Source organism: Capricornis sumatraensis, chromosome 15 (genome assembly GCF_032405125.1).
Source record: "Capricornis sumatraensis isolate serow.1 chromosome 15, serow.2, whole genome shotgun sequence".
Lineage (NCBI taxonomy): Eukaryota > Metazoa > Chordata > Mammalia > Artiodactyla > Bovidae > Capricornis > Capricornis sumatraensis.
The window spans coordinates 13339578-13363985 of record NC_091083.1 but is presented as its reverse complement, the minus strand read 5'-3'; the positions used below and the strand labels follow the sequence as shown (position 1 = coordinate 13363985).

The 24408-nt window shown below is 39.3% G+C and overlaps 1 protein-coding gene and 1 non-coding gene across 2 annotated transcripts in view; one reads left to right on the top strand and one right to left on the bottom strand.

Moving 5' to 3' along the window:
- MACROD2 (mono-ADP ribosylhydrolase 2) overlaps positions 1 to 24408 on the bottom strand; it is a 2306040-nt gene that overhangs the window by 60893 nt on the left and 2220739 nt on the right. Inside the window, exons 14-15 of the mRNA XM_068987786.1 lie at positions 24196 to 24270; positions 23844 to 23936 (exon numbers count right to left, since the gene is read on the bottom strand). Of these exons, the coding sequence (XP_068843887.1) occupies positions 23844 to 23936; positions 24196 to 24270 (168 nt within the window). The remainder of the gene's footprint in view (positions 1 to 23843; positions 23937 to 24195; positions 24271 to 24408) is intronic.
- On the top strand, positions 19396 to 19468 carry TRNAG-CCC (transfer RNA glycine (anticodon CCC)). Its single transcript has one exon. It is a non-coding gene; the product is annotated as a tRNA-Gly (tRNA).

Genomic DNA, 24408 nt, shown 5'->3' with positions numbered 1-24408 from the left:
TCTCTGTAGTCCAACTCTCACATCCATATGTGACTACTGGAAAAACCATAGCTTTGGTTAGACAGACCTTTGTTGGCAAAGTAATGTCTCTGCTTTTTAATATGCTATCTACTTTGGTCAAAACTGTTCTTTCAAGGAGCAAGTGTTCTTTAATTTCATGGCTGCAATCACCATCTGCAGTGATTTTGGAGCCCAGAAAAATAAAATCTGTCACTGTTTCCACAGTTTCCCCATCTATTTCCCATGAAGTGATGGGACTAGATGCCATGATCTTAGTTTTTGGAATATTGAGTTTTCTTTAAAATTTTTTTTATTTTTACTTTATTTTACTTTACAATACTGTATTGGTTTTGCCATACATTGACATGAATCAGCCATGGGTGTACATGAGTTCCCAGTCCTGAACCCCCCTCACCCTCCCACCCCATATCATCTCTCTGGATCATCCCCGTGCACCAGCCCCAAGCATCCTGTATCCTGTATAGAACATAGACTGGTGATTCGTTTCTGACATGATAGTATACATGTTTCAATGCCATTCTCCCAAATCATCCCACCCTCTCCCTCTCCCACAGAGTCCAAAAGTCCATTCTAAACATCTGTGTCTTTTTTGCTGTTTCACATACAGGGTTATCATTACCATCTTTCTAAATTCCATATATATGTGTTAGACTCTTGAGGGTCCCTTGGACTGCAAGGAGATCCGACCAGTCTATTCTGAAGGAGATCAACCCTGGGATTTCTTTGGAAGGAATGATGCTAAAGCTGAAACTCCAGTACTTTGGCCACCTCATGTGAAGAGTTGACACATTGGAAAAGACTCTGATTCTGGGAGGGATTGGGGGCAGGAGGAGAAGGGGACGACAGAGGATGAGATGGCTGGATGGCATCACTGACTCGATGGACGTGAGTCTGAGTGAACTCTGGGAGTTGGTGATGGACAGGGAGGCCTGGTGTGCTGCGATTCATGGGGTCGCAAAGAGTCGGACACAACTGAGTGACTGAACTGAACTGATACTGTATTGGTGTTTTTCTTTCTGGCTTATTTCACTCTGTATAATCGGCTCCAGTTTCATCCACCTCTTTAGAACTGATTCAAATGTATTCTTTTTAATGGCTGAGTAATACTCCATTGTGTATATGTATCACTGCTTTCTTATCCATTCATCTGCTGATGGACATATAGGTTGTTTCCACGTCCTGGCTATTATAAACAGTGCTGTGATGAACATTGGGGTACATGTGTCTCTTTCAATTCTGGTTTCCTCGGTGTGTATGCCCAGCAGTGGGATTGCTGGGTCATAAGGCAGTTGTATTTCCAGTTTTTTAAGGAATCTCCACACTGTTCTCGATAGTGGCTGTACTAGTTTGCATTCCCACCAACAGTGGAAGAGGTTCCCTTTTCTCCACACCCTCTCCAGCATTTATTGCTTGTAGACTTTTGGATCGCAGCCATTCTGACTGGCGTGAAATGGTACCTCACTGTGGTTTTGATTTGCATTTCTCAGATAATGAGTGATGTTGAGCATCTTTTCATGTGTTTGTTAGCCATCTGTATGTCTTCTTTGGAGAAATGTCTGTTTAGTTCTTTGGCCCATTTTTTGATTGCATCGTTTATTTTTCTGGAATTGAGCTGCAGGAGTTGCTTGTATATTTTTGAGATTAGTTGTTTGTCAGTTGCTTCATTTGCTATTATTTTCTCCCATTCAGAAGGCTGTCTTTTCACCTTGGTTATAGTTTCCTTTGTTGTGCAGAAGCTTTTAATTTTAATTAGGTCCCATTTGTTTATTTTTGCTTTTATTTCCAGTATTCTGGGAGGTGGATCATTGAGGAACCTGCTGTGGATCCTTAATCCATTTTGAGTTTATTTTTGTGTATGGTGTTAGAAAGTGTTCTAGTTTCATTCTTTTAAAAGTGGTTGACCAGTTTTCCCAGCACCACTTGTTAAAGAGATTGTCTTTAATCCATTGTATATTCTTGCCTCCTTTGTCGAAGATAAGGTGTCCATAGGTGTGTAGATTTATCTCTGGGCTTTCTATTTTGTTCCATTGATCTATATTTCTGTCTTGGTGCCAGTACCATACTGTCTTGATGACTGTGGCTTTGTAGTAGAGCCTGAAGTCAGGCAGGTTGATTCCTCCAGTTCCATTCTTCTTTCTCAAGATTGCCTTGGCTATTCGAGGTTTTTTGTATTTCCATACAAATTGTGAAATTATTTGTTCCAGTTCTGTGAAAAATACCCCTGGTAGCTTGATAAGGATGGCATTAAATCTGTAGATTGCTTTGCGTAGTATACTCACTTTCACTATATTGATTCTTTTGATCCATGGACATGGTATATTTCTCCATGTATTAGTGTCCTCTTTGATTTCTTTCACCAGTGTTTTATAATTTTCTATATATAGGTCTTTAGTTTCTTTAGGTAGATATATTCCTAAGTATTTTATTCTTTTCATTGCAATGGTGAATGGAATTGTTTCCTTAATTTCTTTTTCTACTTTCTCATTATTAGTGTATAGGAATGCAAGGTATTTCTGTATGTTGATTTTATATCCTGCTAGTTTACTATATTCATTGATTAGCTCTAGTAATTTTCTGGTGGAGTCTTTAGGGTTTTCTATGTAGAGGATCATGTCATCTGCAAACAGTGAGTGTTTTACTTCTTTTCCAATTTGGATTCTTTTTATTTCTTTTCTGCTCTGATTGCTGTGCCCTAAACCTCCAGAACTATGTTGAATAGTAGCAGTGAAAGTGGGCACCCTTGTCTTGTTCTTGACTTTAGGGGAAATGCTTTCAATTTTTCACCATTGAGGATAATGTTTGCTGTGGGTTTGTCATATATAGCTTTTATTATGTTGAGGTATGTTCCTTCTATTCCTGCTTTCTGGAGAGTTTTAATCATAAATGGATGTTGAATTTTGTCAAAGGCTTTCTCTGCATCTATTGAGATAATCATATGGCTTTTATTTTTCAATTTGTTATTGTGGTGAATTCCATTGATTGATTTGCGGATATTGAAAAATCCTTGCATCCCTGGGATAAAGCCCACTTGGTCATAGTGTATGATCTTTTTAATGTGTTGTTGGATTCTGATTGCTAGAATTTTGTTAAGGATTTTTGCATCTATGTTCATCAGTGATATTGGCCTGTAGTTTTCTTTTTTTGTGGCATCTTTGTCAGGTTTTGGTGAATGTTGAGTTTTAAGCCAACTTTTTCACTGTCCACTATCAGTTTCATCAAGAGGCTATTTAGTTCTTCTTCGCTTTCTACCATAAAAGTGGTGTCATCTGCATATCTGTGGTTATTGATATTTCTCTCAGCAATCTTGATTCCAGCTTGTGCTTCATCCAGCCCGGCATTTTGCATGATGTACTCTGCATATAAGTTAAATAAGCACAGTGACAGTATACACCCTTGATGTACTCCTTTCCCAATTTGGAAACAGTCTGTTCTTCCATGTCAGGTTCTGACTATTGCTTCTTGACCTGCCCACAGATTTCTCAGCAGGCAGGTCAGTTCACTTCAGTTCAGTCACTCAGTCATGTCCGACTCTGCAAACTCATGAATCGCAGCACACCAGGCCTCCTTGTCCATCACCAACTCCTGGAGTTCACTCAGACTCACGTCCATCGAGTCCATGATGCCATCAAGCCATCTCATCCTCTGTCATCCCCTTCTCCTCCTGCCCCCAATCCCTCCCAGCATCAGAGTCTTTGCCAATGAGTCAACTCTCTGCATGAGGTGACCAAAGTACTGGAGTTTCAGCTTTAGCATCATTTCTTCCAAAGGAATCCCAGGGCTGATCTCCTTCAGAATGGACTGGTTGGATCTCCTTGCAGTCCAAGGGACTCTCAAGAGTCTTCTCCAACACCACAGTTCAAAAGCATCAATTCTTCGGTGCTCACCTTTCTTCACGGTCCAACTCACATCCACACATGACCACAGGAAAAACCATAGCCTTGACTAGGTGGACCTTAGTCGGCAAAGTAATGTCTCTGCATTTGAATATGCTATCTAGGTTGGTCATAACTTTTCTTTCAAGGAGTTAGTGTCTTTTAATTTCATGCCTGCACTCATCATCTGCAGTGATTTTGGAGCCCCCCAAAATAAAGTCTGACAGTGTTTCCACTGTATCCCCATCTATTTCCCATGAAGTGATGGGGCTGGATGCCATGATTTTCATTTTCTGGATGTTGAGGTTAAAGCCAACTTTTTCACTCTCCACTTTCACTTTCATCAAGAGGGTTTTGAGTTCCTCTTCACTTTCTGCCATAAGGGTGGTGTCATCTGCATATCTGAGGTTATTGATATTTCTCCTGGCAATCTTGATTCCAGCTTGTGTTTCTTCCAGTCCAGCATTTCTCATGATGTATGCTGCATAGAAGTTAAATAAACACGGTGACAATATACAGCCTTGACGTACTCCTTTTCCTATTTGGAACCAGTCTGTTGTTCCATGTCCAGTTCTAGCTGTTGCTTCCTGACCTGCATACAGATTTCTCAAGAGGCAGGTTAGGTGGTCTGGTATTCCCATCTCTTTCAGAATTTTCCACAGTTTATTGTGATCCACACAGTCAAAGGCTTTGGTATATTCAATAAAACAGAAATAGTTGTTTTTCTGGAACTCTCTTCCTTCTTCCATGATCCAGCAGATGTTGGCAATTTGATCTCTGGTTCCTCTGCCTTTTCTAAAACCAGCTTGAACATCAGGAAGTTCACGGTTCATGTATTGCTGCAGCCTGGCTAGGAGAATTTTGAACATTACTTTACTAGTATGTGAGATGAGTGCAATTGTGCAGTAGTTTGAGCAGTCTTTGGCATTTCCATTCTTTGGGATTGGAATGAAAACTGACTTTTTCCAGTCCTGTGGCCACTGCTGAGTTGTCCAAATTTGCTGGCATATTGAGTGCAGTACCTTCACAGCATCATCTTTCAGGATTTGAAAGAGCTCAACTGGAATTCCATCACCGCCACTAGCTTTGTTTGTAGTGATGCTTTCTAAGGCCCACTTGACTTCACATTCCAGGATGTCTGGCTCTAGATGAGTGATCACACCATCGTGATTATCTGGGTCATGATGATCTTTTTTGTACAGTTCTTCTGTGTATTCTTGCCACCTCTTCTTAATATCTTCTGCTTCTGTTAGGTCCATACCATTTCTGTCCTTTATCGAGCCCATCTTTGCACGAAATATTCCCTTGGTATCTCTAATTTTTTTTGAAGAGATCTCTAGTCTTTCCCATTCTGTTGTTTTCCTCTATGTCTTTGCATTGATCGCTGAAGAAGGCTTTCTTATCTCTTCTTGCTATTCTTTGGAACTCTGCATTCATTTGCTTATATCGTTCCTTTTCTCCTTTGTTTTTCACCTCTCTTCTTTTCACAGCTATTTGTAAGGCCTCCCCAGACATCCATTTTGCTTTTTTGCATTTCTTTTCCATGGGGATGGTCTTGATACCTGTCTCCTGTACAATGTCAGGAACCTCATTCCATAGTTCATCAGGCGCTCTATCTATCAGATCTAGGCCCTTAAATCTATTTCTGTCAGGTGGTCTGATATTCCCATCTCTTTAAGAATTTTCTTCAGTTTGTTGTGATCCACACAGTCAAAGGCTTTGGCATAGTCAATAAAGCAGAAATAGATTTTTTCTGGAACTCTCTTGCTTTTTCAATGATCCAACAGATGTTGGCAATTTGATCTCTGGTTCCTCTGCCTGTTCTAAATCCAGCTTGAACATCTGGAAGTTCACAGATCACATATCGTTGAAGCCTGGCTTGAAGAATTTTGAGCATTACTTTGCTAGGGTGTGAGATGAATGCAGTTGTGTGGTTGTTTGGACATTCTTTGGCATTCCCTTTCTTTGGGACTGGAATGAAAACAGACATTTTCCAGGTCTGTGGCTGCTGCTGAGTTTTCCAAACTTGCTGGTATATTGAGTACAGCACTTTCATAGCATCATCTTTTAGGATTTGAATTAGCTCAACTGGAATTCCATCACCTCCACTAGCTGTGTTTTTAGTGATACTTCCTTAGACCCACTTGACTTCATATTCCAGGATGTCTGGCTTTAGGTGAGTGATCACACCATCATGATTATCTGGGTTGCAAAGATCTTTTTTGTATAGTTCTTCTGTGTATTCTTGCCACCTCTTCTTAATATCTTCTTACTTCTGTTAGGTCCATACCATTTCTGTCCTTTATTGTGCCCATCTTTGCAGGCAAATTTCCCTTAGTATCTCTAATTTTCTTGAAGAGATCTCTAGTCTTTCACATTCCATTGTTTTCCTCTATTTCTTTGCATGGATCACTGAGGAAGGCTGTCTTATCTCTCCTTGCTATTCTTTGGAACTCTGCATTCAAATGGGTGTATCTTCACTTTTCTTCTTTGTCTTTTGTGTCTTGTCTTTTCTCAGCTCTTTGTAAGGCCTCCTCAGACAACCATTTTGCCTTTCTGCATTTCTTTTCTTTGCAAATGGTCTTGATCCCAGTCTCCTGTACAATGTCAGAAACCTCTGTCCATAGTTCTTTGGGCACTCTGTCTATCAGTTCTAATCCCTTAAATCTATTTGTCTCTTCCACTGTATAATCATAAGGGATTTGATTTAGGTCATACCTGAATGGTCTGGTGGTTTTCCCTACTTTCTTCAATTTAAGTCTGAATTTGGCAATAAGGAGTTCATGATCTGAGCCACAGTCAGCTCCCAGTCTTGTTTTTGCTGACTTTATAGAGCTTCTCCATCCTTGGCTGCAAATAATATAATCGATCTTATTTCAGTTTTAAACATCTGGTGATGTCCATGCGTAGAGTCTTCTCTTGTGTTGTTGGAAGAGGGTGTTTGTGATGACCAGTGTGTTCTCTTGAAATACTCTCTTAGCCTTTGACCTGCTTCATTTTGTACTCCAAGGCTAAATTTGCCTGTTACTCCAGGTATCTCTTGACTTCCTACCTTTGCATTCCAGTCCCCTCTAATGAAAAGGACATATTTTTTTGGATGCTAGTTCTAGAAGGTCTTGTAGGTCTTCACAGAACTATTCAACTTCAGCTTCTTCAGCATTACTGGTTGGGACACAGGCTTGGATTACTGTGATATTGAATGTTTTGTCTTGGAAATGAACAGAGATCATTCTGTCATTTTTGGGATTGCATCCAAGTATGCATTTTGGACTCTTTTGTTGACTATGATGGCTACTCCATTCCTTCCAATGGATTCTTAGAGTCCAGGAGTCTTCTTTGGAGATGTGGCTCAGCATTGGCCTGTTTCACGGTTGGGGGCCTTGAATGCAGCAGTGTCATTATCTTCATTACCTCCAAAATAGTTTGCCCTCAGGTCAAACAACAGGGAGGGAACAGAGCCCCACCCAGCAACAGAAAATTGGATTAAAGATTTACTGAGTATGGCCCCGCCCATCATAACAAGACCCAGTTTCCTTCTCAGTCAGTCTCTTCCATCAGGAATCTTCCTTAAACCTCTTATCCTTCTCCAGCAGAAGGCAGACAGAATGAAAGCCACAATCACAGAAAACTAACCAATCTGATCACATGAACCACAGCCTTGTTTTGCTCAATGAAACTATGAGCCATGCTGTGTGGGTCACCCTAGACATATGGGTCATGGCAAAGAGTTGACAAAACGTGGTCCACTGGGTAAGGGACTAGCAAACCACTTCAGTATTCTTGTCTTGAGAAGCCCATGTGAGTGAAGTCGCTCAGTCGAGTCCGACTCTTTGCGACCCCATGGACTGTAGCCTACCAGGCTTTTCTGTCCATGGGATTTCCCAGGCAAGAATACTGGAGTGGGTTACCATTTCTTCTCCAGGGGATCTTCATGACCCAGGGATCGAACCCGGGTCTCCCGCATTGGAGGCAGGCACTTTAACCTCTGAGCCACCAGGGAAGCCCACTGAGAAGCCCATGAACAGTATGAAAAGGCAAAAAGATAGGACACTGAAAGACCAACTCCCCAGGTCAGTAGGTGCCCAATATGCTACTGGAGATCAGTGGAGAAATAACTCCAGAACGAATGAAGAGATGGAGCGAAAGCAAAAACAATACTCAGTTGTGGATATGACTGGTGATGGAAATAAATCTGATGCTGTAAAGAACAATATTGCATAGGAACCTGGAATGTTAGGTCCATGAATCAAGGCAAATTGGAAGTGGTCAAACAGGAGATGGCAAGAGTGAACGTCAACGTCAACGTTAACACAGGAATCAGCGAACTAAAATGAACCGGAATGGGTGAATTTAATTCAGATGACCATTATGTCTACTACTGTGGGTGTCAGGAGAAAAGAAAGTGAAAGAAAGTGAAGTTGCTCAGTCATGTCCAACTCTTTGTGAACCCATGGACTGTAGCCCATCAGCCTCCTCCATCAATGGGATTCTCCAGGCAAGAGTACTGGAGTGGGTTGCTATTTCCTTCTCCACGGGATCTTCCTGACCCAGGGATTGAACCCGGGTCTCCTGCATTGTAGGCAGCCGCTTTACTATCTGAGGCACCGGGGAAGTGTCAGGAGAGAAACACAACAGATAGATAGAAAGTGGATCTTGGAATTTGTTAAGTTCCTAGAGGAGGTCTGGCCAGCCACTCCTAGGACTTAGCAACATTCCAAGATGTACAGAACAAAACAGCATTAACCAGAAACCAGAGCTGTACTTTGCTCACAAATTGGTGATGATATCAGGTTGCATCCTGGGATTATAGGTGGGAACCCTGAACTGCATCTTTGAAGTCTCACCCATGGACTGGACGTCCTGCCTGGGACCATTTCCCAACTGGGACTCCAGACATGCTGTGGTGGACTTCCCAGTGCTATATTAAGTCTGGATGTTGGTCAAAACCCAATTTGATGATGTAACTTCTGTTCTATTTCTCTTTTCTTTTAATGTTAGTATATTGAAAGTATAATTTTCTAACAAACATTTGTATTATTTCTTTGTACACAACGAGTGACTTATTTTGTTAACCAATCCTTTGAACCTGAGAGGAAAGTGAAAATTTCCAGCAAAACAGTGGAGCCATTCAAAATGTGGTCCACAAACCAGCAGCATCACCATCAGGAGGAGACTGACAGAAGTTTAGATCACAGACCCACTTAGACCTGCTACACCTGAATCTCTGGGAGCAGAGGCCAGAAATCTGTTTTTCTAACAAACACTCTAATTCTTGTACACACCTAAGTTTTGAGAGTCATTGTGTCCGAACAAGGTTTGCTGTCAGCTTGGCTTTAAATGATTAGAAACTATTAGGGTCAAGGAGTTCTCTGTTCACGCTTTGTGATATCAGTCAGGGAGAGCCCAACTGGAAGGTCTGTTGGACATGAATTTTACATCTCCTTCATTTCCAGAAAACATTAGTTGGGTATTTATTATTTTTCCCAAGTCAGAAAATAGAAACCAGCCTTTTTTCCTCCTTCCAGCCTTTCCCTTTTCTCCCCCCTATCTTCTCTCATTCACTTCTTTCTTTCTCCTTCCCGTTTTCACTTTCTTACTGCCTTTAATTCCTTTTCTTCTAATCTCTTAGAAATCCATAGCTATTCTACTGGCACTTACTGTGGCCACAGTAATTAGATTTACCAGAATTAAATCCCAGTTGTGCAACCAACAGAGACTGACATTAAAAAAGGATAGGTCATGATAATACAAATGCTGCCTAACTTAGCATAGATTATAGAAGGAGTGAAAGTGAAAGTCGTTCAGTCGCTTCTGACTCTTTCTGACCCTATGGACTACACAGTCCATGGAATTCTCCAGGCCATAATACTGGAGTGGGTAGCTGTTCCCTTCTCCAGGGGATCTTCCCAACCCAGCGGTCGAACCCAGGTCTCCCCCATTGCAGGTGGATTCTTTACCAGCTGAGCCACAAGGGAAGACCAACAATACTGGAGTGGGTAGCCTATCCCTTCTCCAGAGGATCCTCCTGACCCAGGAATTGAACTGGAGTCTCCTGCATTGCAGGCAGATTCTTTATCATCTGAGCTATCAGGGAAGCCTTATAGAAGGAGGGACCACTGTAATTTCCAACTTCCAACTAGAGCATGGGAAGATATTGGTGCTTCTCCTTTTGCTGGGGATCTATTAAGAAAAGCCTAAATTTCTCAACAAGGTTTTTCCAAACCACGTTGAAGGTTAATGTAGTAGCTCCCATACCTTTTGTAACAAATTGCCATAGACTATGTCTTAACACAAATTTATTGTCTTATAGTTCTGGAGGCAGTGTCTGAAATGAGTTTTTATGGGGCTAAAATCAAGATGTCTGTAGAGTTACCTTCCTTCTGGAGGATCTGGGAGGAATCCTTTCCCTTGCATATTTAAGTTTTTAGAGGCTGCCGCTGTTCCTCATCTTACATGGCCTCCTTCTGTGTGTGTGTGTGTGTGTGTGTGTGTCTGTGTACTCAAATTTATCTGACTCTTTGCTACCCCAAAGAGGTAGCCTGACTGTTGCCTGCCAGGCTTCTCTGTCCATGGGATTTTCCAGGCAAGAATATTGGAGAGGGTTGCCATTTCCTCCTCCAGGGGATCTTCCTGCCTCAGGGACTGAACTCATGTCTCCTGTGTCTCCTGCATTGTCAGACAGATTCTCTACCACTGAGCCACCTCATCCATCCTCCAAGCCAGCAACATAGCACCTTCACTTCTCAGTGCTTGCTGGTTCTGTCTGTCTCTCACTCACTTATATACACGTATATGAGTTTATCAATATCTTGTCTATTATTATCCTACTAATTATGCATAATTACTACATTTTATGCAAGTTTTGTTTTCTGATTAAGGTTGTCTATAATATTTTGTTAATGGGAAAAATGAGTAATGTAATAGCATGAAATGACTATATCAATTTTGAAAAGTGTTCCTTTCTGTTGAAATTATATGTCTATGTTTTAATATATCACAAACTTCACACCTCTTGATCCTTAATATTATTTTATGAACTATGCCCAATATTGTAAGAAAAAATGAAGGACATATGAATTAAAAGTTGTGTATATTTGAGAAATAAACTAAATATAATGAATGGAAAGTAAACGTTCTCCTTTAAAATATATCTTTAAGAAGAAATATCCAGTTTTCACTCTTTCATTCTTCTTTCTTTGTAGCTTTTTTCTATTAGTTTCAATTAAAATCTGAGACTAATAAATTATGACATTTCTGAAAAATGAACAGACGTGTTTCTATATAAAAAATGTAAGCTGTAACTATGAGATGATATTTATTGGTTAGAAACATGACTGATTTATCTCAACCTTTCCTTTGAAGATTCAGAGTGAAATAAAGTGATAACATACCATCAACTCAAACCCTTAGCTATTGTTAAAATGCTTACTCCCTTTTTTCTTTTCTTTTAAACAGATAGTTGAAGCAGATGCCATAAAATAAATGTAGTGAAACAGTCAAGCAGCAAGCTCCCTAACTGTTTCCGTCTTGATTATAGAAACACATTGATAGGTAAATCCTCACAGTGAAATAAATGAAAAGAATAATTAACATTCAAAGTACTCCTTACACCACCTGTTCTTTACATACTGCACTGAAATGAAGGCACCTGATGTATAAAAAGTAATGAAAAGAAACTGAGTTTCCTTCTAAAACAGAAAGAAAAGTAGCACTAAGTCTGAAATCCAAATCAGAATGGACATACCTTTTGTACAATCAATAGGGTACAGAATTTCTTTCATCTGATGAGTCAAGTGGTTAAGTCTAAATCCAGGTAAAATAAATATTTTACCCTATATTTATGATATAAGTCGGTGGCTATTTGTTATATAAAAAGCTCTTTTATGGAAATAGATATTGAACTTCTGTGATCTTTGAAAGCAGATACAGTAGCTAATACCTAATTCTAAGGTTATATGCTAAAAAAATGGGTTGACAATATTTTGGTCTTTACCACAAAGTGTCAGTGAACATTTTTACACATCCCTGTTATTATAATCCCTAGTTATCCAGTGCACTCAATTTATAGATGAGACCTGCATGCGTCAGTCTTGTTATCTAATGGCCTTTCTGTATTCTTCCAGTGGAAGGATATTGATCCCAGATGGTCAAAGATGATGGAAGGAATTATAAACAAGGTAAATGGCAATTATTGGATAAGTCTAAATGATCAGTGATGTACAAATCAATGATAATTATAATAAGAATAATGTACTGTGGGGGTTAAGATAGACTGAGAGTTAAAATACATTGCAATAATGGCACTTATTGAGATGAGGTAAATTAAAGTATGCTAACATTTCTCTATTGTCATGGAAAATAAAAGCACCAATTAATATTACAATCTGGTGTAAGTGATGCCTGAGAGTAAGGAAATGAGGTGAGCCCTGTGCTGTCCCCGCTGACCATCTAGAGAAACTTTCCAGACCACAGTGCGCAGTCCAGCAGACTTCCTGAGTTAGGGAGATGCTGCTGAGAGTCCTGGGAGGTCTAGTGTTTGCAGGCAGAGGGCTGCAGATTATTTGACTCTGTACGATGTGACCTCTTTCACTTTCTACAACTAGACTATTTTACAGGTAGAGTTACCTTTTAGAAAACTTATAATAATGAAAAAGAGACTTGTTCACAGCAGTGCTAATGCATTCTGTTTGGTGAATAAGAAAGAATACATTTTATTGCCCTATAAGATATTAACCAGTCTTTCAAATGTCAATATTCCTGAATTATGTGTGTATGTGTATATGTATGGATATATTCAGTATTCCTGACTGTATGTGTATTATGGAGACACCATGATTTTATCTTCATGAAAATTATAATTTATCATGATTTAATATCTTAGAGAAGAGGGCAGATCTAATGAATGCGTCACCAAATGTTAACAATATACCCACTGTTTGAGAGGAGGCTAATTTTGGAATATTTAAGAATAGTATTGATAGATGTAAAGTAATATTATGTTCATATGCAAATAACAACTATTCTTTACATCTGTTAAGTATGAAGGTACTTCAGTGTTTCTGGACTGGAAGAATACATATTGTTAAAGTGATCATACTACCCAGTGTCATCTATAGACTCAGTACAACCCCTATCAAATTATCAATGATATTTTTCACAGAACTAGAATAAATTTTTTTTTAATTTGAATGGAAACAGAAAAGACCCTGAAGAGCCAAAAAAAAAAAAAAAAATCCTGAGAAAGAAAAAAAGAGCTGCAGGAATCAGACTCCCTGACTTCAGCCTATACTATAAAGCTGGAGTAATCAAAACAGTATGGTACTGGCACAAAACAGACACATAGATCAATGGAACAAGAGAAAAAGCCCAGAAATAAACCCACACACTTATAGTCAATTAATCTCCGACAAAGGAGGCAAGAATATACACTGGAAAAAAGACAATCTCTTCAATAAGTGGTGCTGGGAAAACCAGACAGTTAAATGTGAAGAATGAAATGAGCACATTCTCTAATATCATATAGAAAAGTAAATTCAAAGTGAATTAAATACCTAAATATAAGCCTGGATAAAACTCACAGAGCAGCAGGCCCCAGTGTTTCTGGCACCAAGGACTGGTTTCATGGAACACAATTTTTCCGCAAATGGAAGCAGGGGGAGGATGGTTTTGGTTCTGCCCACCACTTACCTCCTGCCATGTGGCCTGGTCCCTAACAGGCCACAGACTGGTACCAGTCCATAACCCTGGGGGTTGAAGACCCCTGTCCTAGAGCAAAACATAGGAAGAATCCTCTTTGACATAAATTGCAGCAATAATTTTTTGGATCCATCTCCCAGCATAATGGAAATAAAAGCAAAAATAAACAAATGGGACCTAATTAAATTTAAAAGCTTTCACACAGCGAAGGCAACCATAAACAAAATGAAAAGACATCCTATGGACTAGGGGAAAATATTTGCAAACAATGAAACCGAGAAGGAACTCATTTCCAAAATACACAAATAGTTCAAAGTCAAGAAAACAAACAACTCAGTTAAAAAAATGGGCAGACCTAAATTGACATTTCTCTGAAGAAGACATTCAAATGGCCAATAGGCACATGCAGAGATGCTAAGCATCACTAAGGTATTCAGTTCAGTTCAGTTCAGTTGTTCAGTTGTGTCCGATTCGTTGTGACCCCATGAATCGTAGCACACCAGGCCTCCCTGTCCATCACCAACTCCCAGAGTTCACTCAGACTCATGTCCATCAAGTCAGTGATGCCATCCAGCCATCTCATCCTCTGTCATCCCCTTCTCCTCCTGCCCCCAATCACTCCCAGCATCAGAGTCTTTTCCAATGAGTCAACTCTTCACACGAGGTGGCCAAAGTACTGGAGTTTCAGCTTTAGTATCATTCCCTCCAAAGAAATCCCAGGGCTGATCTCCTTCAGAATGGACTGGTTGGATCTCCTTGCAGTTCAAGGGACTCTCAAGAGTCTTCTCCAACACCACAGTTCAAAAGCATCAATTCTTTGGTGCTCACCTTTCTTCACAGTCCAACTCTCGCATCCATACATGACCACTGGAAAAACCATAGCCTTGACTAGACGGACCTTTGTTGGCAAAGTAAAATCTCTGCTTTTCAATATGCTATCTAGATTGGTCATAACTTTTCTTAGAGAATTGCAAGTCAAAACTAGGATGAGGTATCACCTTACACTGGTCAGAATGGCCATCATCAAAAAGTCTACAGATAATAAATACTGAAGAGAGTATGTAGAAAAAGGAATCCTCCTACACTGTTGGTGAGAATATAAATTTGTGCAACCCCTATGGAGAATAATAGAGTTTCCTTCAAAAACCAAAAATAGAGTTTATTATATGATTCAGCAATCCCACTCCTGGGCATATATCTGGAAAAGATGAAAACTGTAACTCAGAAATATACACGCACCCCAATATTCATGGCAGCACTATTTACAATAGCCAAGACATGGAAGCCACTTAAATGTCTATTGTCAGGTGAATGGATAAAGAAGATATGGTACATATATACAGAAGAATACTACTCAGCCACAAAAAGAAAGAATTAATGCCATTTGCAGCAAAATAGATGGATCTAGAGATTATCATGTGAAATAAGTCAGACAGAGAAGGAGAAATACCAAATGGCATCACTAACACATGGAATATAAAAAAAATGATATAGATGAACTTACTTACAAAACGGAAAGAGACTCACAGACACAGAAAACAAGCTTATGGTTACCTAAGGGGAAAGAGGGAGGGAGGGATAAATTAGGAGTCTGGGATTAACAGATCCACTATATATAACATAGATAAACAAGGTCCTACTGTGTGTATATGTCTATATCTATATTCAATATCTTATAATAACCTATAATGGAAAAGAATCTGAAAGAATATTTACATGCACGCACACACACATATCTGAATCACTTTGCTGTATACCTGAAACTAATACAATGTTATAAATCAACTATATTTCAATAAAAAGTTGCTTTGGAAAAGGAAAAAATAAGAATTAAGGTAATTTATGCACTGAGAGTTACAGAACTGTAATGCAACAGAGAGAAATAAAATGTTCAACACCTAGAGATAGAATTCCACTTAAGGAAGAGATCTTTCTTATCTTTGCAAATTACTTCGATAAGCCACAAGGAAAACCAGACAACCTAGGCTTGATACAAAGTTAAGAAGAAAAAGGGATCCAGAAACAATTTGGATGCTAGAAAGTTAGTAGAAAAGAAGTTCTCTCAAAACTCCCCAGATAGGGATAGAGTAAGGATTATAATTTTTGATCCTAAGATTTATGTAATTATAAATTTCAATAGTAATGTTTGCTTGGGCTTCCATGTAGCTCAGATGGTAAAGAATCTGCCTGCAATGCAGGAGACCTGGGTTCAGTCCCTGGGGTGGGAAGATCTCCTGGAGAAGGGCATGGCAACCCACTCCAGCATTCTTGCCTGGAGAATCCCATGGACAGAGGAGCCTGGGGGGCTACAGTCCACAGGGTCGCAAAGAACTTGACACAACTGTGCGACTGACACTATCACTACTCATGTGCGCTTGAGCCTAACATATACTTAGGTGTGTGGTTCTTCCTCTCTGACATGTAAAATGGAGGTTTAGGGCAATTTTTATAACTCTTTAAAGACAAGATGATCATAGCAAGCTGGGGGACTTGGCCTAATATATACTTTCTTCTTGAGAAGCGACATATGAGGTTTACATGTGTTTAATCTAAATTTACACACATATATACACCTACTACATTATGGAACACAAAATTATTATTGTAGCAGTGAATATCTTTTTTGTTTCTACTTCAAAATTATAGGTTATACTTTTATTTGAGGGATAAGCCTGAAGAAAATTTGCACTCTAAAAATTATTTTAAACGTAAAATGTGAATAAAACATTGTATCTTTACTTATACAGTGGAATTTGCATGAACTGATTCTATATGTATATGTCACATACACAGAGCTATGTAGAAGCCTTAAATACTTTACTTAAATTAAAAAAATTATTATATTCAGTATACCTTACCAATATAAAAAATTTCATTAAATACTTAAAAAAATATTCAGAAAAGCTCAATAGGTGATAGGTATAGAATAGGATAGTTATACAGGTAGCCGTAGAAGTTCCAGTAGGGGACTATAGACAAAAAGGGAAACCTAGGAAAGTTTGGGAGACCACTGTAAGTTCATGATTGCTCAAGAAATCTACCTGAACACTGTAGAATAAAGCAGGCCTACTTAACTCTAAAGCCATAAATAAAAGCACAAGATATGCCCCAGGCCATTAGGCAAAAGAAAAATGTTACCACTGGTCTACTGATGTAAGTGCTACCAATCCCAGTCTGACTTCATAGGATCAGACACTCCTGCCCGATACGAAGGAGGAGCCATTGAGCTAAGTCTCACTTCTCTTTGAGGTGGACTTTTTCCCTGCCCCACTTTACCCTGTGCACTTCCCTGGTGGCTCAGATGGTAAAAATCCACCTGCAATGCAGGAGACGAGGGTTCGATCTGTCTGGAGAAGGGAATGGCTACCCACTCCAGTATTCTTGCTTGGAGAGAATTCCATGGACAGAAGAATGGGGCAGGTTACAGTCCATGGGATCGCAGAATTGGACACAACTGAGCAACTTTCACTTTTATTGTCCCTTAATTATAAAATGGTAGCTCATTTAATCCTCCAAGCAGAGCTGCCTCAGGCTGATTTTCAAGAAGAGGGGAAAGGGCTCTATCAGTGATGTAAGAATCCCGTCAATACCGGAAAACGCCAAGGGCTGTGTAGTGGTATTTTGTAAACAAAACAAAACCCTAAGGAACTTGACTGGTAGGAGCAGAAGAGAAAGTGGTTTTCTGTGTGTTCTCTGAAAGATGAAACAGTGGCCAGAGGAACTACAAGAAAAATTTCTCATGTGAACTAAGAAAGAGTTTGTGTGTCAACTTAATTTGAGATAGTGGCCCTTTTTATCCTACTTAAAGTATCTTCAGGGAGTTCCTAGCTGTCCAAAATTGGTTAATAATTCAACAGCTGGTAATTCCTGAACTAAAATAAGTTAATATGGCTGATCTTTTTGTCTGGTCTAGGGCACCTCTGTATTTTTATCAATAGGATGCAATAGAATAAAGCTGAGTAAAACCTACAAGTTTAGCTTCCTCAGTATATTGATGACCGCTGGCTCCCATCTCATCAGCTCTTATTTCATCAAGACTTTCTGATAGTTTAGTGGCTAAGGATCTGCCTTCCAATGCAGGGGACATGGGTTCAATTCCGGGTCAGGGAACTAAGATCCGATATGCCTCAGAGCAACTAAGTCCATGTGCCACAACTAGAGAAGTTCGTGCATTACAGCTACGCCGGCCATTCACTCTAGAGCTTGTGCTCAGCAACAGACAGGCCCTTGTACTGCAGCTAGAGAAACCCAAGTGCCAAAGCTAGAGAAAGTCCACCTGTCACAACACAGACCCAGCACAGCCAACAATTATAGATAAATGGACACAGACCCAGCACAGCCAATTATAGATAAATGGAAGCTGTGATCTCATTAAGAAAAAAAAGAAGAATGTGGTTCTTCAGAGCTGGACTTCTGAGAAAGTTTACAAAACTGGAGACTATCATCCCTGCATTAATGAGTTCATGTGTGACATTTTACTACCCTGGAAACTGGGATTTATAAAAGGTAAAGAATTGCCAGCAACCACATAACCAGAGCCAGAAGCCATGGTTCTCCACATATAGTCTCATAGTCCTATTCATCAGAGGCCAAGACATGAGCCAAAGGATGTGATAATTTACATTTGTTGCTGCTTTATATTTCACTTGCATGCCTGTCAATATTCACCTTTTCCTAAGAAGATCTTGGACCATAATATACCTTAAATCTCCATCAACATTTTGATCACCCCAAAGTAAATAAAGGATTACTACTCTATATTATACATACTGATGAATACAAGAAAAATAATTGGGATGCATGCATTCTATATAATACTTGGAGAGGAAGTCCAATATACTCATAATGCAATGTAAGTTAAAATGAGATAAAATAATGATACTCTGGTGATCTAGTTAAGATTTTATATTAAATATTTCTAAAGTCAACTAGAAATAAAAATATTCAGAAAAACACTTTAATGCTGGCTAAATTTATATTTTATGCTAAAACAAGAGATCCTTTTGAGAAGAGATTTAGAGGGTTACGTTCTCATTTGGTTATTAACCTAAATGATGTTATTTTACTGGATTTCATATGTGCACAGATCCTGCTGGGAAAGAATAAAACTGGACTCATTTAGGAAGAGGCAATGTGGCTATATGAGAAAAGCTGCCATATGTGAAACCTCACTTTATGCCTGTTGAAATTTTTGTATTTCAGGTCTCCTAGGGACATGTCCATTGTGTTATTGTGCAATTTTATCAGCGTGAACTTCTGCTGAATATTTTCACTTCTCTTTAAAACTCATATTTTGGTAGAGCTAACTTCAAAACAATATTACAACATCTGTGCCCATACACCTGGGAGCCATCAAAGATATATCCTAAAGATTAAGTATATTTTCTAATCTTACAGAATGCCACAAAATGAGAGTAAAGGTTATAGATACATTTTTCCTAGTCTGGAATGTTTTGAAAGGAACCACTTTCAAACTATTTTCTCTTTCCTTCAAAAGATTCTCAAAAGAGAATCAATATTTCTAAGGCTGTAAACAATTTCCCTAGAAATTTAACAGAATATTCTTTTTTTTTTTTAGCTAATTAGACAGGTTCTTAATACAACTTTCCATGAGAGACATTATGAATATACACAAAATTCCAAACTATATTCTCAAAATATTTTCAAATAAGACTCTACAGTAACTATATGAAACAAAAGAAAGCTAAAGAACATTATACAACTTTGAATTTATTTGCTACTTTTAATCTCCGGCTCTACCACTAAATTAATGCCATATTCTTTCAAAAAATAGAAATTAGGGACCTCCCTGGTGGTCCAGTGGCTAAGACTCTGTGCTCCCAATGTAGGGGGCCCAGGTTCAATCCCTGGTCAGGGAACTAGATCCCACAACTAAAAGACCCCACTTGCTGCAACTAAGACTTGGCACAGCCAAATAGATAAACATTTTTTTTTAAAAACCCAGAACAAAAATAGAAGTTATGGTTGAATCAGCATTTCTCAAAGAGAAGATGGAGGTTTTGACAAAAAATAAAATTCTGAATACAGAGAAGTGTCTCCTAACCTTTCATTAATTGTTCTATCTTTATGGATTAAACACATATACCAAAATGGCCTGTAGTAGATGGCACTTAGAATGAAATGGGCAGAACAATTTGCTGTTGAAGGATAATGTAGACTATGTGAAATTTTTACGGCTTCAAAATAGGAATGGACTTGAGGAACTCCACATGCGGGTTCTCTTGACTTTGTCATCAATTTATCCAATTATGATAAATACTAAGCACTTAAGGTATGCTTTCTGTGTGTCAGGTATTGTTGGAATTGTTTTACAAGTGTTAACTCATTAAAGTTTCATCACAACCACGTGACAGGTACTTTATCACCCTCCTACAGATGAGGAAACTAAGGCACTGAAAGTTTAAATCACTTGCCCCCAGGTTCATCCAGCTTGTCAGTGGGGGCAGGGCCAAGGCATCACACCCAAAATCTATCCCCAAATCCTTATCACTTCCTTATCCTTCATTTTCCTTATAGGCAACAGAACAGCTTTCAACTCTTACTTTGAAGCAAGGAATAAGATGATAGAGGTGATTAACTTTAAGTTATTTCAAATTTAAACAAAAATACACCACCCCACCTTATCTGTCTCCTAAGAAATCTGTATGCAGGGCAAGAAGCAACAGTTAGAACGGGACATGGAACAACAGACTGGTTCCAGACTGGGAAAGGAGTACATCAAGGCTGTATATTGTCACTCTGTTTATTTAACTTACATGCAGAGCACATCATATGAAGCACTGGGCTGGATGACTCACAAGCTGGAATCAAGATTGCCAGGAGAAATATTAACAACCTCAGACATGCAGATGATACCACTTTAAGGGCAGAAAGTGAAGAGGCGCTAAAGAGCCTCTTGATGAAGGTGAAAGAGAAAAGCGAAAAAGCTGGTTTAAAACTTAACATTCAAAAAACAAAGATCATGGCATCTGGTCTCATCACTTCATGACAAATAGATGGGGAAAAAGTGGAAGCAGTGACAGATTTTATTTTCTTGGGCTCCAAAATCACTGCAGATGGTGACTACAGCCATGAAATTAAATGACACTTGTTCCTTGGAAGGAAAGCTATGACAAATCTAGACAGCATATTAAAAAGGAGAGACATCACTTTGCCAACAAACCTCCATACAGTCCAAGGTATGGTTTTTCCAGTAATCATGTACACATGTGAGAGCTGGACCATAAAGAAGGCTGAGCACCGAAGAACTGATGCTTTTGAAATGTGGTGCTGGAGAAGGCTCTTGAGAGTCCCTTAGACAACAAGGAGATCAAACCAGTCCATCCTAAAGGAGATCAACCCTGAATATGCTTTGGAAGGACTGATGTTGAAGCTGAAGCTCCAATACTTTGGGCATCTGATCTGAAGAGCCTACTCATTGGTAAAGACCCTGATGTTGGGAGAGACTGAGGGCAAGAGAGGAAGGGGGAGACAGAGGATGAGATGGATGATGGCATCACTGACTCAATGGACATGAGTTTGAACAAACGCAGGGAGATAGTGAAGGACAAGGAAGCCTGATGTGCTGCAGTTCATGGGTCCAAAGAGTCAGACAAAAGTTAGTGACTGAACAAGAACAAATTCAAGGCAGAACATATAACAAAGAAGTTCTATTTTTTTTGCAGGGGTAGGGATCTTGATTCTACAACTAGGGATGGAATCCATGGCCTCTGCAGTGAGAGCATGGACTCTTAACCACGGGACTAAGGGATGGAGTATTCCCTGTCATATCAGTAAACAAACGATGTCGTGGTCATCAGCAACTGCAGCCACTGCCAGCAGTGAGCTGGTGAGCCTGAGAGAGCTCGGGGAAGAGAAGGGTACCTGCCACCTAGCAGCTGCTCCTGGCAGTCACTCTCCACAGTGAGCCCTGGGGAGACTTGGGATGTGAAACTACGGGATACTGGCCCTGGACAGGGGAGCTGTGTATCAAAGGGGTGATTTTGGTGAGCCCAGACTCCTATGTATCTTCCCATACATAGAAAAGTGCTAAATTCCTTAACTTGAGATATCTGGTTTACCTTTAATTAACAATAATCTTTTGATGTTCAGACTACCTGCCCTTTATTGCAAAACTTCTATATAAGCCGGCTACCCGCTTTGCCTCTTTGGAGTAGTTCTCTAAGGCGCTGTCTCCTGGGTTTGAAGTCCTGAAAATTCCCACGGAGTAAACTGTAACTCTCAACTTATAGGATGTGAATGATTTTTTAAGTTGAGAGACCACCAGAGGAGTCTCTTAACAAAGAAATTCAACTGGAATTCTCCAGGCAAGAATACTGGAGTGGGTTGCCATTTCCTTCTCCAATGCATGAAAGTGAAAAGTGAAAGTGAAGTCGCTGAGTCGTGTCCGCCTCTTCGCAACCTCATGGACTGCAGCCTACCAGGCTCCTCTGTCCATGGGATTTTCCAGGCAAGAGTACTGGAGTGGGGTGCCATTGCCTTCTCCAAACTGTAACTCTCAACTTATAGGATGTGAATGATTTTTTAAGTTGAGAGACCACCAGAGGAGTCCCTTAACAAAGAAATTCAACTTCACAGTTGATACAAGCAAGTAGTAGAATTTGATCTCACTTCATCCTCATGTGCCATTCCTCCTTTTGGAGAAGAGGATTGGCGTTGATCCCTACGGGAGAGAACTGAGCTCTTCAGTAACTAGAGGAACGCCACGTGCTGGAGAAACCACTGGGAGAAGGGTGACAAGTCAACGTGTGGTGAGCACGGACTTTTCCCCTTGTAGGCCAAGTGAAAAAAAGGACAATGAACCAGTTGTTTGATGTTCCTCATTTGCATGTCTTGAGGTACAGCATAAAAAGTAAATAATTTCTGCTGTAGACAGATTACACACCCTTGGATTCCTCTCCCTCATCTGGCCTTTGAAAATGCTTTGCTGAAACCTTTCAGGGAGTTTGGGAGTTTTTGAGCATAAGCCACCTGTTCTCCTTATATGTTCCTGCAATAAACCCTTCTTTGCTCAGAACTCTGACATTTCCATTTGTTTGGCCTCACTGTGAGTTGGGCATATGGACCTGCGTACAGTAACAAAAGGAGCAAGGCCGTGTATCTGCATTTCAAGCGAGGGTTGTATCAATTTTCTATTATCATTGTCAGACATAAATTCTCCAAATATTTATTTGACCTGCCAGGAACACAGTGTCATGAGTCTGAACTAGGATTTCCTATTAGAAAAAAGGTCATTAGACAAAAGACATAGAAGAATATTGTGCTCTTAATGCAGTGGATTAAAAAAAACAACAAGATCTCAAAATCACTAACATGACTTGGTAATTAAACTGTGTCAATGCTGCTGCCAAAAAAGAGTTTGCAGTTTGGAAGCTGTACTTACTATTGACCTGATTTTACAATTGAGATCATGTCTGCATTTTCATTTGGAAACAAAATTGATCACTGTGTTCTATAAACAAGGCCTGTCAAGTTATTACTCTGTAACTACCTTGCAAACACATATTTAAGAATGTTATGATTTATGATACCATATAGGAGACAAACTATTTCATTTTTTACTTCCCATTCTTAGCTCCTTTTAAATTCTTTTAAATTCCTTAAGTTCTTTAATAAATCTCTTTGATAAATTTAAAGATTTTTTTAATGTCCACTTTTAATATATTGGCTTCTTGACCCAAATGCTACATTAAAATTGACAAAGTGATCATTCCTCTAATATTCTCTGAAATCAGTATAATGCTCACTTTTTTTGTTTTAATCAGTACTCAATATTATTGTATCCTAATATTAGTGGACAAACTTATAATTTAGAAGGTTCATACAATGTGTGTATTTTATACAAATATATGAAGGATGACAGAATGAAATCAATACGAAAAGTTAATTTAGTCGTTTTAGAGCCATTTCAGATTATCTAAGACTTTCATCCATCTAGTTCATAATATCTGTTTCTTAGAGACTTTCTCAAAATTATAATTAAAAAAATGAATCTAAATTAATAAAAACATCCTCATACTCCTTGAAAAAATGAAAAACTGTTACAAGTATCTTCTTTCACTACTTCTGGATGGATTTTATTTTACTTTCAAAAGTAAGTTCAGAATTAAAGAAATATTCATTTTGCCCCTTGACAGTCTGCAATTGAAGGAGAATAATGCTGATGGTTGGATTTTAGGCAGGAATCCAAAGAAACTCTCTATTCTTGACTGGCTAATTTAAGAGCAGTCCTACCTCTTTCACCTTCATTTTCTTCTTGGTTGTCTGTTAGTGGGGTCACTTCTGGTTGCTCCACAATCATGGCATCTTCTTGGTTTGATGAAAGCTCTAAATAGAATGAGACAGAAGGACACTCAGAGATGTTTTAGTTGGAATCTGTGAGAAGCCAGTGACTAAAGCTCAGAAAGCTGAAGTTCTTTTTTCCCCTCCAAGTTTCAACGGTCACATAAGGAGAGCACCAGAGCCACTCTCCAGGAATCACTGCCTAGAAGCACACACGCCCCCTGCTCACACACACCAGTGTATACAGAAGTCATGACACGGCGTCACCTCGTCCTCAGATAACAATATATTCTGGTTTCAGTACCTTCTGTTTCCATACAGGAACTCTGGGACTCTGCCTCAAGTTTTACTTCTTTCTTCGTTGAATCATTCTCTTGCCCTATTAAGAAGAGTGATTGAAAAATAAATGTGACATGGATGGCCATAGCTTTATCCCTGGTTTGAAAAGACAGTCAATTCAGAAACCATGCTTTGATCATGCCTGGAGAGGCAGAGAACAGTTCTGAACCAAGGCAGA